The sequence below is a fragment of the Borostomias antarcticus genome, assembly GCF_949987555.1.
Source record: "Borostomias antarcticus genome assembly, chromosome: 25".
Lineage (NCBI taxonomy): Eukaryota > Metazoa > Chordata > Actinopteri > Stomiiformes > Stomiidae > Borostomias > Borostomias antarcticus.
The window spans coordinates 7,467,898-7,482,930 of record NC_140258.1 but is presented as its reverse complement, the minus strand read 5'-3'; the positions used below and the strand labels follow the sequence as shown (position 1 = coordinate 7,482,930).

General features: G+C 42.9%; 1 protein-coding gene across 1 annotated transcript in view; it reads left to right on the top strand.

Annotated features, from left to right (window-relative positions):
- kmo (kynurenine 3-monooxygenase) overlaps positions 1–10,871 on the top strand; it is a 34,662-nt gene extending 23,791 nt beyond the window's left edge. The window contains exon 15 of the mRNA XM_084458803.1: positions 10,695–10,871. Coding sequence (XP_084314929.1) covers positions 10,695–10,736 — 42 coding nt within the window. The 3' untranslated portion in view covers positions 10,737–10,871. The remainder of the gene's footprint in view (positions 1–10,694) is intronic.
- The last annotated feature ends 4,162 nt before the right edge of the window (positions 10,872–15,033 follow it).

Below are 15,033 nucleotides of genomic sequence, written 5' to 3'. Positions count from 1 at the left end.
TCTGACAGGCTGTGTCACCGACTGGTACGGGAACTGCTCCGCCCGTGACCGAGCTGCCCTGCAGAGAGTGGTACGCTCCGCTGAGCGCACCGCCAGAACATCTCTTCCCACCCTGCAGGACATCTACGAAAGGAGGGTGAGGAGGAGAGCACAGAAAATTATGGAGGACATCTCTCACCCAAACAATGGACTGTTCACTCTGCTGAGGTCAGGGAGACGCCTCTGCAGCCTCAGGGAAAGAACTGAGAGACTGAGGAGGAGTTGCTTCCCTCAGGCCATCCGGAGTCTTAACACACACTTCACATCGGTTGCTCCCTTATCTGGCAACACAGATTCACTCCACTGTTCTTATCATCCTCAGAGTAGTGGACTCTGACTGAAAGAATGAACCGTGTCATCAAGGAGAGACTCACAAAGTCATCAGGAGGGCGTGCGTTGGCCCGACGCTTTGAGTCTCGTGCTTTGCTCCATTCGAGCAACACAATCAGGAGATGGGCCTTAGCCCTTTCGAGGTCATCTGTGGCAAGCAGATGTTCATCTCACTAGTGATGCGTTGAGTGGTTACTGTGAGTAATTGAGCATGGCAGTGGCCAGGGCCCACAAACAGGTGCTGGCAGCATGGAGCAAGATCCCCGAGGGGGGACAGGCTCTAATCCCAGGCCAGTATGTGATGATAAAGACGTTTTCAAAGAAGAGACATTAGATGCGAAGTGGGAGGAGCCTCATCAGACCTGGCTCATCACCCACACAGCAGTTAAGGTAGCAGGGAAACCCAACTGGAGCCAAGCTAGTCAATGCAAGGTGGTAGTGGCCACCAGACACAGATTAGACTAAGTACACCTCAAAGTAAACACACCCTCGTAGAATTGGATAAATAGTAGAGCCAACCACTCCAGACTCAAAACATTGTGGTAGAATAGCGTCCAGGCTTAGCACCCCAAAAACTTATCATCCTGTGGTTTTCCATGGTTAGACCAACACCGTCAGCCGTGGAAAACCTCACTTTGAAATGGGGCTTATGAGGTAGCTACGTCAGTCAAGAATGTGTCATTATGTTTTGTGTGTAGGCAGATGCCAGACTCCCAAGCGAGCGGAGTGCCTCAAATGGCACACCACTTTAACTTTACCTTAATGCTACGATACATCAACCGTTCCAGGGAAGTAGCAGACGCTGAATTAGAAAGAGGGATTGTTCAGATGATGATGAACAATCCCAATGATACCAAAGAGCACAGCGATTACCTTTCACCCTTTAAAATAGGCAGACTGACTGATTACAAGTTTGAAGACACCTGTGATGCTAATTAGAGGACACACCTCAGTTTAAAATGTCCCTGTGGTCAAATTAATTTCAATATTTTCTACCATCATTTTTGTCCATGCCAGTTTCATTATTTATTTATTTTTAATTATTCTATTGAACCACAATTCAAAAGCAATGGCTGATTTTCATTAGTTAATTTTCTTTATTTTATTTTCAGTTTCAAGTTATTTCAGTGACCATTGTGGGTTATTCTTTCTTAAACGGAAGGGTACCAACAATTTTGTCCACATCTGTATCTTACCAGCCAAGCCCACTTACCTTCCTCGACATATTAAGAAGCAGTCCCCCCCCCAAAAAAACCCCCCCTTCCATTTCCTCTGTAGTAAGGGAAATGTCATCATGGTGTTCAGGACATAGCTGACCCAATTTCTCAGTGCCTACAGGTGGATTTAAAATATCAGAGATCTTGTGAATAGTCTGCTACAACAGACAAAAGAGTATCATGTACAGGTATCTTCTGATACACCAGCCAACTGGGGGAGTACAACTGTCCAATGTTTCATTCATAAATAATTAAATTCATGGTTTCAGTTTTTCATAAATCATTCAGAATGTTGAGCAATTTTGCTTGAATATAAATCAAATTGACAATGGCTAAGCAGTAGGCCTAAATACTGAGCTCAAAGTAGTGTTCTGTATTCTCATTCAGTCTCAGCTGCAGTTTTGTTCCAAGGGCACTATTGTAAGCCTCTGAAGGTTACAGGCTCTACTCCCACCAGGGATTTGGTCACATAATATTGTTTTACATAGTGACCTCTGTCAAGGTTACCATAGCAGATGTGTGATTCATTCTCTGCCGTTCCAGGTAGCAGGGAGTTGGAACAGATAGGCGGGTGTCCTTTCCTACGTCATGAGAATATCATGTTTCATGTCCAGCTGAGACTTAATTCAGCATCATCAATTGAATTAGCAGAGAGGTCACAAACTCCATGTGCATCCTACTTGCATCACTCTCTAGTAGTTTCCCCAGAGAGTGATGCAAGTAGATGCAAGATTATGTTATCATCTTCACAGCAGCAATCCCAATAATAATCAAAGCAGGATGTCTTCCCTGTGTCTCTCCATGTGTTGCAGTCCTTACCTCAGTCCCTGCAACAAGTGCACACTCACCTGTCATCCCCCACTCACAATGCATGTTATTAGCATGTACAGTTGTTGAATATGTACAGTAAGTGGAGTGGGCTTTTCTAGTTTATTTAGATTTATAGAGCTGGCATAGAGGCTTGTCATATTTTTTGTTTGGTCTAAAATAAAGTATTTATTCAAAAGTAGTGAATTAAAATATCAGTGATTCAAATAGTAGATTTAGATTTAGATAGTAGCGGGCTCCTGAGTAGAAAAGACTATACTTTTACTGAGACATCAAGCATAGTTTTTTATGTACAAAGCAAAATGTACTTGGCAATGGGAATTGGAAGTGCAGCCAGGTGGGGGGCTGTGGTACATCAATGATGGACGAACTAACGCACACGCAAACACTAACCTACGCACACACACACTAACGTACAGTACAAGGGTCAAATTAATATCTCTCCGTCGATTTCATTGGGTGGGGGACTAGGTCAAACTATCATCAGAGCATTTCTCCCTCTGTCAATCCCTTCCTCTCTCTCTCTTTTTAAAAAAGGCAGTTGGGGAACATCATTGACGGTCTGTGCTGAATGAAATCTGATAAAGGAGGCTGAATGACTGACTGAATGAGTTTGTTCCTCTCTGTCCAGCATCACATTGTATGCTTGAATATTAATTCAAGTACACAGTATGCATCTTTCAAGTATCCAGGCCTTTCCTATGCCTCTGTCTTTGTGATTGGAAATAGAACCTCAAGAAAAATGTGTTTTCAAGATTTCAAGATCCGTTTATTAGCCATGTACTGTATATGGTTCACACATACTAGGAATTTGACTAGGATAATGGCATACGCTGTTGCAGACGACATACAAGATGGTGCAGGAGAGGTCAGTGCAAAGAAATGAGAGTGCAAATGCAGTACAAAAACTAGTGCAAATACAAAATATGAAAAGACTGACAACTTCTCTTTTTGCCACTGCTTTGCATTTTGTTTTTAATGTTATTTTATAATGTGTTTCTTGCACTTTGTCTTGATGCTTTTAATGTTTCATGTAAAGCGCTTTGAATTGCCTTGTCGCTGAAATGTGCTGTACAAATAAACTTACCTTGCATCGTAACCCTTGTTCTACTGTATGAGTGGCGCAAAGCGCCACAGGGCATAGACTTTGCTGAACCCCAGTCTGCTCGCGGAAAGTTTTGGCTAGGTGCTGTTGCGTGGTCTCGGCAGTTTTATAGTGGTGCACCTGTTCTAATTGGTCGCAGGTGCGTGTAAGGTATGTTTTTTTTCTTCAGTCAATGTAGCTAGCTACGATTGGTTAAGCCAATAAGGAGGTGCGTGTATGTTTCTTTCTTCAGTCAATTTAGCTAGCTACGATTGGTTAAGCCAATAAGGAGCTTGCCCTGTGGGGCTTTGCTCCACACATAAATATGGTTATGATGCGTAACCATCGTTATTTTGAATGTTCCCCGCCTACAACAAAACAAATTACAGGCTGGGCTAACGGTGGTGAGATGTAAACAGCAGAGAAATGCAAAACTCTACATGTGTTAAAGAGAAAGGCGCTAATCAGATCTGACTCACAGGGCAGCGGCCTGATTCTCCCCCTGCATAAAGCTACTTAATTATGGGTTCCACTGATGGGGTTTGTCAGCTGAATACAAGAGGTAATCTTTAAAAGGGATTCACAGGAGGAGAGGCTACATTAAAATCTTAACCTTTATAGTGCACAGAGACATACATGAATTATTCACCATGGTAACTCTTATCTTGGTCTTGCAATGAATGGATGTATTTGTGTGCGCATACTATATACGTGTGAGTGTGGCAGATTGTTACAAATTAGAGGGGAATGACACTGAGGGTGAACAATGGAAGAATGAGTGTGAGAGTGACTGCATTTGTCGGTTTGTGACAGTAAGAGGACCAGACAAATAATAATTCAGTAAAATGTTAATTTACTGATGTCAAGGGTCTACTTCAAGGCAACAGTGTGGAACAAAAAGGTACGTTTGGATATTCAATTTCTCTCCCAGGCAGAATGTATCTCGTACATCTGACATGGTCATGATCACTGATATTTAAATGAATAGCAGTCTTATGTCTCCCAAGTTGCCCAATACATTTTCATCTTTGGTGGATTTTTAAGCGGTGCAGCCGTCTCTATAGGTGACATTTATGTCTGTCCGTCCGTGTGTGTCTGTGGGTGTCCATTTGTAATATGAGATTGAAACCAATCAGCAGTAGTCAATAGCTTTGCACACCAGCAGAGAGCAGTAGAGAGTTCTCATTAACCTGCAACGCTTACTTCACCACATGGGTATGATTTTGATGCAGTCTTTCAAGGATAACAGCAAGAGCGCCTGTTTTTCACTTTTTCAGACACATTATTTGTGACCCACATCTGTCTTCAGTGAAGAGTTTTGATGGTCTCAGCTGCCTGCAAGTGTGCCTGTCTCCTTCCTACAATTTGGTAATTTAGCAGATGCTTTTATCCAAAGTGACTTACAATGTTTTGAGCTAGTGTTGGGGAGCACTTGCTCAAGGGCACAATGGTAGGTAATGATTGTAAAGTGGCCTGGCCCGGTCTTGAATCAGCAGTCTTTTGATCACTGGTCAGATGCTCCAACCACTGGGCTTCTCACCATTACCTGCTCTCTAAAATTATTTTGATTAAAACAGTGCTTCCTAAAAGGCTTTGCTCCAGAGAAGTATCTCCATCTCCCCTGTCTTCCCACCATTTCCAACAGCATGCTCTTCTTTGTCATCTCGGTCCCAGGAGAGGCATGCATTCATGGGTTATGTGACACCGCACCCTCCCCTGGCACCCGTGGACATGGAAAGCCTTTATCGCATCAGGACCTAGAGGGCCTTTTCAACCTCAGCTGTCCACTTCTCTTCTCCACTAGCCAATCAGCAAGTCCCCGTCACGTCGGCCTCTGATGATGTCACAGCCCTAAAGTGCTGACTGTTATCTTTGTGCGGTCTGAAGGACTGGAGGTGTTTGCCCTTGTCACCACAACCCTCCTCCAAATGGAGGCAATGGTTGTCCTTACCGTGTCCCTTCACTACACTCTCAGATATGCACTGGTTAGGTATTACAGTACTATATAACTAGAAATGGTACTCGGAGAGAGCACAGACCTCCCCCATGAATGCATTTTGTGGCTCTGTGCGCGCACTTGCCTCCTCCCTATCCTTTGCCATGAAGGTGAACATATTTTAATGTAAACAATTATTTCTTGTATATGGTGCCAGCAGGCAGGCCTACAATGTGAAATTCAAGTCGAAAGTGGGGCGAAATGCTGTTATTGTACGCAGCGCACAAGGTGAGTGTTGCATACTGTCACAGGTGCAATCAATCTGCAAACGACTATGAACTGTGAACAGAGTTAATCTCTTAACGGTTCTGCTTCTACTGTAGCTACTTTTGGGAGAGCCAACAGCTACCTTACAGAGGAGATGGCAACACTGGTCTGTCTTAGCCCTTACACACATACTGTAGTTCTCTGTACATTACTGTGAAATCCTACCCGGGGCCACCACTGATTTTCTCCATTCATACATGAGCCAAATGCCATGACATTCCCGCGTTGCATCTTTTCAAACATACCAATCCCGAGATCCCGAACGCGCAAGGCACAGTCCAGCGACAGACACCCAGATGAACCAAGTCAGTCAATGAAAAGACAAAATCAAGTTCAACGCACCAGATTAAGTCATTTCCACCATATTGGATATTCCGCCATGTTGGATTTTATAAAAAGTCAAAAAATATTTCACAGGCCACAATCTTCTTCAAATCCTCACGAAAATTAGCACAGAAGGATATCAGATAGATTTTTGATTTTCAAAAGCATTCATCCGTTACAGCCAATCAAGATCGTCAGTGAAGCCGCCAAAAAGGAAGTGTTGTCTTCAAAGGAAGTGTTGTCTTCTTGTATCAAAACAAGATTTGGCACATTCATAGGGGATGGTCCCGTGACTCCTGTCACCAAGTCTATGTTGATACCTCGAACATTCTAGCGCCACCAACATGTCAAAGTTAGAAGTGCGTTTATGCTTAACCTATGCCCGATTTTCAAAACTGCGGTACCGTTCGATTCAAATGTGGCTATGACGTTTCATTTGTTGCCTGCATATCGCTGCTTGCAGCTATATTCTTGGAAAAGTAATTCTTGCATTTCATTAACATTGCTATTAACTTTATACTCTGCTACGGTATTGCTGTATTAATTGATTGTAAGTTCGTTCATAGTCATTGTTGTCTGCACGCTGTCACTGTTCTAGTATTTTTCTGTACTTTTCTGTACTCTGCTACTGAATTACTGTAGGCCTACAGTATGTTGTTTGTAAGCAGGGAACATCTGTAAAAGAGACCTGGTCTTAGTATGTTCTTCCCTAGTCTTGGAGCCAGACTCTCTGCAGAGGTCTGGACTTCAGCCGCTTAGAATTTGTAAAAGGAAGTTCTTAAAAAAAGCATCACTTCCGGTCCGGACTGTCTACTACTCCCTATGGAATTTTGACGGAATATCCGCTCGTTTTTTCCCCAATTTCCTTCAACAAAATTTCTGCGCTGAATACCAGACGTAGTAGACAATCCGGACCGGAAGTCGACTTGTCTGGCCCGCGAGACTAGTTCTTCCCTGTCTAAATAAATGTGTCTATCTATTTCACCTTAGGGAGATTCTGTCAGTCAACCTCTTTTTAACCTTTTGTGGACAACAACAACATTGAAAGCAGTTGACAAGGTACTGTGGAGATGTAATTTAAAGAGCATTCATAACTGTATGGCTCAAACAATCTCATAATATTAGAGAACTGTGCTTCAGTATTAGCCACTGAATCTTTCCTGTGAAGGTTAGTCTACACCTTTCTGAAATGGAACAGTGTTCTGTTTTGTGTGCTTGTATGCTTTGCATCCTCCTTGTACACATATGCTTGTTAGTCCCTATCTGACACATTCACACAAACACATTTAGTGAGGAGAAAATTAATTCCTTTAGACATTATCCCCAAATCGAGAGAGTGCCTCCTCCTCCTGGTCCCTGAGGCAGCTGGCTGACGTGTGACAGATAGGATTAGATTGTCGTCAGAGGAGACATCACACACACACACACACACCCTCTCCACCCTTATATCCGGTGACACACCATGACGCTCTTCTGTTTTAGGCTGAGGCTTTGTCTTCCAGATTGACTGGCCGTCTCCTCAAAGCCCACGCCCGTGCTCCTTCCTCCCCAGTCCCATGGTCTTCTACTTCTCTCAGCTAAAGTGACTGTTTTAATTGATTTTGAGGCCCATATAAAAAATGTGACAAGGACATATTTTGAGAAATATTGCTAAGGTGACACACACACACACTTGAGAAACATTGCTAAGGTGAATATCTATGTCTGTCTGTCTGTCTGTCTGTCTGTCTGTCTGTCTGTCTGTCTATCTACCTATCTATCTACTGTATCTATCTAAAGTGAAACCTTTTTCTCTTCCAGGCTGACACTGAAAGACTAATGCATAATTTTATCAGTAGCAGGTTGGATTACTGTAATGCTCTCCTATCTGGTCTACCAAAGAAAGCTATTAGTCAACTTCAAATTATACAAAATGCTGCAGCACATGTCCTCACTAAGACCAGAAGAAGGGCATCCATCACACCAGTCTTACAATCAATACACTGGTTACCAGTCAGTTTTAGAATAGATTTTAAGATTATTTTATTAGTTTACAAATGCAACCAAATACATGTCAGGCATATTTTTATGATGTAGATCAAGTAGGTCATTTTTCAAGGAGGAACAGAGAATTGAATTCTTTCATTTGATATTATCCATGTTGTTCGTGTTCCAGAAATAGAAAATACACTGCTATTCTAGTCTAGTCACTAGTCACTTTTACCAGCCCATGCCATATCAGGATGTGACACTGTAGCGTCGTACTATGGTTTGGGAAAAGGCTCTGTCATCAAAGCCCTGAAAGCTGGTTACAATCTATCAGCTATTGGCAATGTGGATGCACCATTCCAGCAAGTCCTTGACCAATCCACTGCCTTCATCTCAGCCTGTTATGGCATAATGGAGAGCATGGACATGACACACACAAGGCTACTTGTCTGGGGAAAAAAGAACGGGAAAGGACACGTCTTCACCAAATCTAGCTGCTATACCTCCAACAAAGGAAGCATTCACTGAAAATGTAAAGAGGGCCCACTTCCAAGCGTACCTGTGGCAAAATCTCAATAACAATCTGCCACCTGCAATTAACCCAGAGGAATTTGGATGGAAAAATGACACCAGTAACAGGGCACTGATCCCAATCCACCTATCAGAAGATGTCAAACTTGTTCCAGACTACATCCTGAAGATGATCCGGTGTGGCTGCAAGAGTGAAACTCCTTGTAGCTCCAAGAAATGCAGCTGTAAAGTGCATGGTTTGCCATGCACAATGTTCTGTACATGTTTCAGGGTAGGATGCTCAAGACCCTAATACGTAATATTATTACCATAACTTGGGGCATAAATTGTGCTTTGTTGCCCACCCATTTTTTTTGCCTCCACCCACCCACCAGGTGATTTCTGGCTACGCCTCTGCAGTATTCATTTAGAATACATGACCTCCTTTATTAATAGTCATTGTAGATGATCCATTTAATCCTATAATGCATCATGCAATATCATAAGTCTCTATTTTTGTGTGATTTTGGTTTGAGTATAGAGTTGTAGGAACGAGTTAAGATCAAACTGGTGAAAACAAACAACCTATATACTGTACCTTACAGATGTCATTTGTATTGAAGCAATTTTATGAATAGAAGAGTAGAACCCATTCCTATTGGTACAGTACATTTAACTTGAATTTCTCCATTCATTCTCTATGGCGGCCGGTTCGATACTCGTATCTCGGGTTCTGGGAGGGTAGACGATCAATATTTAACCTGCTGTCTGTGTACATAGTGAGCAGGGCCTGGATGTGTTTTGTTTCTACTTGGAGCCTGCGGCCCATATTGAGCGAAGTTCGCCCACAGGCTTCTTATGTCCACAAGCCTAACTTCTCAAGCCTAACTTCCCATAGTGTTACATCTGCCTCTCGTTCAGAGTGACGTATTGATTACAGGGATCTCAGGCAGCGAATCTCAGGCAGTGAACACAGAACTCCAGTAGCTTCGCGGGGTTGGTTGCGTGCCTCCAACCCATTCAGATAGACTCCTTACGTCACAAGTGCTCTCTCTCTGCATGCCTCATGTAGAAAACTGAGAGAAAGGGTACATTTTATATTTTCACCCCTCTCTCTAGCTGGAGACAATAGGGGCATTCAGCCAGGCAGTAGAGTAGTTATTATTCTGTGCTACTGGCCTGACTGACATTGTGAAAAGCCAGGTGAAGTGATGAGTGGACCAAGGGGAGGCGAGAGAAAGAGAGAAGCTATTAAGTCAATCGGCCTAGCTGCCTTCCTTCCACATTCAGGTCTGACTAAACGCATTCTTCTGGCCTGGCAGGCAGGCTCAGGAGCTTGCCTGTGCAATTGTGTGTGAGGAACTATTTCAGTAGAGCCAATAAAAAATTTACCCAGCTAAAGAAGTGATTTATTGTGGAATGCACAGTTGCAAATTAGGGTGCTCTAGATAGATTTAATCCTAAATGAGTATTCAAATGTGTTTCTTATGCTCAAAAGGTGTAAAATAGACACCAAGTTAGCCAAAAGAGTCAAAGGTTATGGTAAAACTTATTTTCGGGTAGTCTCCATCTTGGAAATATGCAAATTAGGGGTCCAAGCACACCCAGTCATAAACATAAGCCTTCCAACATGTTTCTAATGGTCAAATAAAATAGACACCAAGTTTGCATTTGTAGCTCATCTGGCTCAAAAGTTGTAGCCAAAACCTTTTTCAGGTGGTGGCCATACTAGAATTGGCCGGCCCGGGCGCTCTTGCTAAATCATTAGAGAATGCCCTGGGCTACATCTGAGCCAAATTTGGTGCTTTTGCACAAATTTGCATGGAAATATCACTAAGACTGCTAATGGGTTAATCTGTAACAAGGCTCACATGACATTTTTAAACAAGTAGACAGCCAAAGCAAGAAGGGGGATTTGCCATTTCATTTTGCAAGGGAATCCAACTCCATTCTAGAATTACCAGGGAAAGGGTAATTTCACGAGAGATGACAGACTGAGGGTAAGGGGTCCGGGGAAATGGTCTTCTCCCTAGATCTCCAAGGATGAAGGCTGAGTGTCAGACAATCAATAAATCTCCCAGGATAAAGGCTGTGTGTCAGACAATCAATGTAGAATGTCTTTTTTTTACAGGGTTGGACCCAGAGGAACGAAAAGATGGAGGCGGTGACGTGAGAGGATTAGAGAGGCAGACGGAATGCCGGGCCTGGGGAAAGTCAGGTAAATGTCACAGAACCTATCAACACTCAAATGAATAGTCAGGATGCAGACATCATTGAGTCATACAAGTACTTGGGCACTATACAGTAATTGATAATAAGCTGAGGTTTGATGGTAACACCAATGTGCTGTGCAAGTGTGTAGGTTTGGTTTTGACATCACAGATTTTTTTCCGGGCGCTTTTTTGATGCATGCTATATAAACAGTGAGACAACACGTGCACTTGTTCTGTCTCACTTGATACTGTGTGTTATTATCGTCTCTACTGCTGTACAGCCAATTGCCCTCCTGTAAACGTGCTCACCAAGAGTATACGTATATTAATTCATTCATAATCAATTAGATGAAAGCTTGAGATGACATGATTAAATATAACACAATACTGTCAAACAGTGGATATTTCTGGTCATGATCGCTGCCCTGAGCTAGAAAGACAGAAAATGTACTGTAAGTTCCATTAAGCAGAAAGCCCTCATTGAAGTGTGGAATCAGTTAGGGGCTAATACATAGCTGCACTTGGCCAGAATAGCTGAGTCGGTGTCTCATTTTTTGTGTCAACTCAACTTACAGGTATTGTATTGTATGTGAGTTGTTAAGAGATTGATATACTGATAGACTGTCACACTTATCCCACAGACCCCTCTGGTTTCCATAGTGCAGTAAGCTGTAGGGGTGAAACCAGAGAGTCTTGTCAGGGGATTGTGGCTCTGCAGAGGCTATTCTATCCTCTCCCATACCCCCCACTGTCCAGCTAATCTTTTTAGTGGGGTGAATGGGCCTGCGGTCACATCCCGGCCACAGGTGTTAGGTGGAATGGACTATGGTGGAGTGGAGATTGTTGATATGCTGCGTCCCACTCGACCTCTGAGTGACCCTGTTGAATGGAGCTTAGCGTTGTCATGGTGTGTCTGTGCTGGACTAAGACCCCAGCTGTGCCACCTCCATCATTGAGTCATCGTCGTCTCACTGCCGGTGGGCAACCATGGGAAATGAGGGACCTTCCCACCATGTAGAATGCATCAGTGAATGTATCACCACAAGCTGGTGTACACGCACGCATGCACGCATACACACACACAGACACACACACACACACACACACACACACACACACACACACACACACACACACACACACACTTGCACACCTTACTACCTGCATTCTAATGAGAAATCTAATATATAGTACACTTTTTACATTCAAGTTATTTTACAGAATATTGCAAAATATATAAACAACAAATGCTCAGAAATGCATGTGTTCCGGGTGTCAGTGTGCAGGCATTAATTATGTGATCTGCTGTTCTATGCAAAATATGAACATTTTGTGTAATGAACAGTTATTTCAAGAACAAATAATTACAATTGATCTAAGTAAATACTTCTTCTGTCTCAAACAATAATGTTGCGTGCGATACAGTATGAATGTGACATTACTAAGCGTTACGTTTCTTTTGAAGGAAGTGTCTGCAAAATCAACAGCATACTTTTGACAAGAGCCCTACTAACTGATCTTCAAACAGACTAATTAATTAAGGAGAGACTCTAATGGTAAACGAGCAGCACTTGTTATGGTCTCGTTACTGGCGCCTTGGAAACAGAATGAGTCTGTTATTAATTATTAGGAACAGATTAAACCTGAGCTGTCTGTGTAATTACAGGCCACAGTGCTAAATTAAATCTTGTTCTTTATTTATTTAACTTTGGGAAATTAACATCTACGCTCATCATTCCACTACTCAAGATCCTCTCTCAATATGTGTATGTGTGTGTGTATGTGTGTGCGTTCGTGCGTGGGTGCATGTGTGTGACCGTGGGTGTTTGAATATCAACCAATGAGCATCTGGTGTGACCTTAGGGTCATTGAACCTGCATATTACAGGCATCCTAGGTTAACTTTATGGAATGAGCACACACCAATATCACAGAGCCTATGTACAGTACATGAATTCTCCTCTAAAACGTTCCGCTGTCTTTTTGTCAGGGATCTCGAATCTGTGTCGCCAGGTGCTGAAGGTATTGGCATGGGACTCTCCCGGCCCCCCACATGGTGGTACTAAGAGCATATCATATCCACACTCACACCCATAACGCAACCTAGCTGTTAATTATTAATCAGCAAAACTCAAAGGGAGAAAGACAGGCAGCTGGAAGAGGATGCTGTCTCAGTGACCCTAGGAAGCAGACTCTCACAGTTATGACCTAGATACATACAAGTCCAACACCAGTGCTACAATACATTTTGGGACATTGATTGATACGTAGCTCTGGAGGTAGAGCGGCCGGCTGGGGATCGCAAGGTCCCTGGTTCAATCCCAGCTTCCGTAGTGTCCTTGAGCAGGACACTGAACCCCAAAATTGCTCACACTCAATACCTAGTACTGTCGCCTCACAGCAAGAAGGTCTCTGGTCCTTTATGTCCGGAGTTTGCATGTTCTCCGTATGTTCGCAATGGTTTCCCCCATAGAACCCAATTTAAAAAACATGCAGAAGAACAGATCGCTAACGCTGTCCATCCCTGGTGAAGACGGAGAGGAGCACTTGGTTGGCCCCCGGGTGCGTCCCAGCATGCACGCTGCTGTCTGCTCCCAGCTGCCCTTGGGGGAAGGATGACGGGATGGGTGAAGAGCAGAGAACATTTCATCGGTGACCCGAAAATGCGTGTGTGTGTATCTTTGTGTGTGTTGCCATGTGTCACCCATTACACGTGTCAGAGTGTGCTGCATGACAAATAAATATTTCTCTCTTTCTCTGATTTGGTGAGTCATGCAGAAGCGAAAGTATGGGGTCTCTATGGCAGTCTGCTCCCTTGGGAATGGCTTTGGTTCGGATTAGAATCACTGACCATATTCAAGGGAACCTGAACATACTACAAACAAAAGAGGTCTGTGGGTGATATTTGGGCTTTTTAGTTTGAGGCAGGGATACTCATCATATGAACTTTATCCCAAACATGCTTCATCTGAACTGGAGTCATCTCTCCTCAACCTGGGGGGACAGGGTAGCTGAGGGTGAACTGCTTTCTCTGACACTGACAATTCAGAGGACACAGACCATGGGGTGATTTGATTTCCCCAGGCTGGTATTATAATCCCCCCAGAATGCATCCCTCCTCACACTAGCCTTGTAGGACCATATGCTGTTTGAACAATGCAAATATCTTGACTTGGAGGAGAGAATATTTTTCCAAATGATGATGATGACGATAGCCAGGGCAGCAAGAAGGATTGATGTCTCACATCTGAAGTGAGTTGAATACACAATGGCCGAGTGGGACTAAGAACATCTACTCTAGAACTTGTTTTGACACCCATAACTTTCCCTTCTTTACTTTTACTGCCCAGCTCGTTTATCTGAGGCAGGCATGAGACATGTCAGTCAATATTATGATTTCTCACTCAATGCCTCAGGAATTCTGTCAGTGCTATAAAAGGCAGTGGATAAAGCTTTTAATGAGGAGCTTTGGATTCGCTAGGCCTCACTGAAGGAGAACAGGCAGATAAGATGGTCTTCTCGTGTTTAAGTCTGACTCCAAGCTTCTTTAGAAGTCCCATAACCTCATTAGGCAAACTTTTGTGTGTGTATCTCAGTACAATAGTTAAAAATAGTTACAATGGATGTGGGTGGGCACTGTGAAAAATCATTCAAAAACATGTTAAACTCGATTTCAAAGACAAGGGAACAAACATACATACAAAGAGACTACAAATTTGTGGGATTTTGGTGCTTTGTGATATTGAATCGCAAAGATTTTTAAAGGTTGTATTTTACTTGATCTCTTATCTTTATCTTCTTTTATTGTGTTTTATCTTCCATCTTATTTTTCCTGCTTTTTGTTTTTCCTGCTTTTTGTTCATTTAATATCTGTTTTTATGTGAAGCACGTGCTTCTTCTTTGGCCTTAAAGCACTTCAAGCTGCATTTATTTGTATGAAATGTGCAATATAAATAATGTTGTTATTATTATTATTAGATATTAGTATTAACAGATTACATGTTAATACTATCATGCCTTGATGATAGGATGTGTTCCATTGCTCCGACAGCATGTACAGTAGGTACAGTATACACCTCCAGGTCAGGGCAGAGGTATTCAAATGATACTCAATTTAAACCATCTGCTACAGGCTTAAGGATCAACCTGACTGAGCCACAGCTAGTTAGACCACGGTAGCAACATTATACTCTGTGTAGGGGATGTGTGTGAGAGAGAGAAAGAGAGAGAGATACCTATACAGCCGCAGCGAGACTCT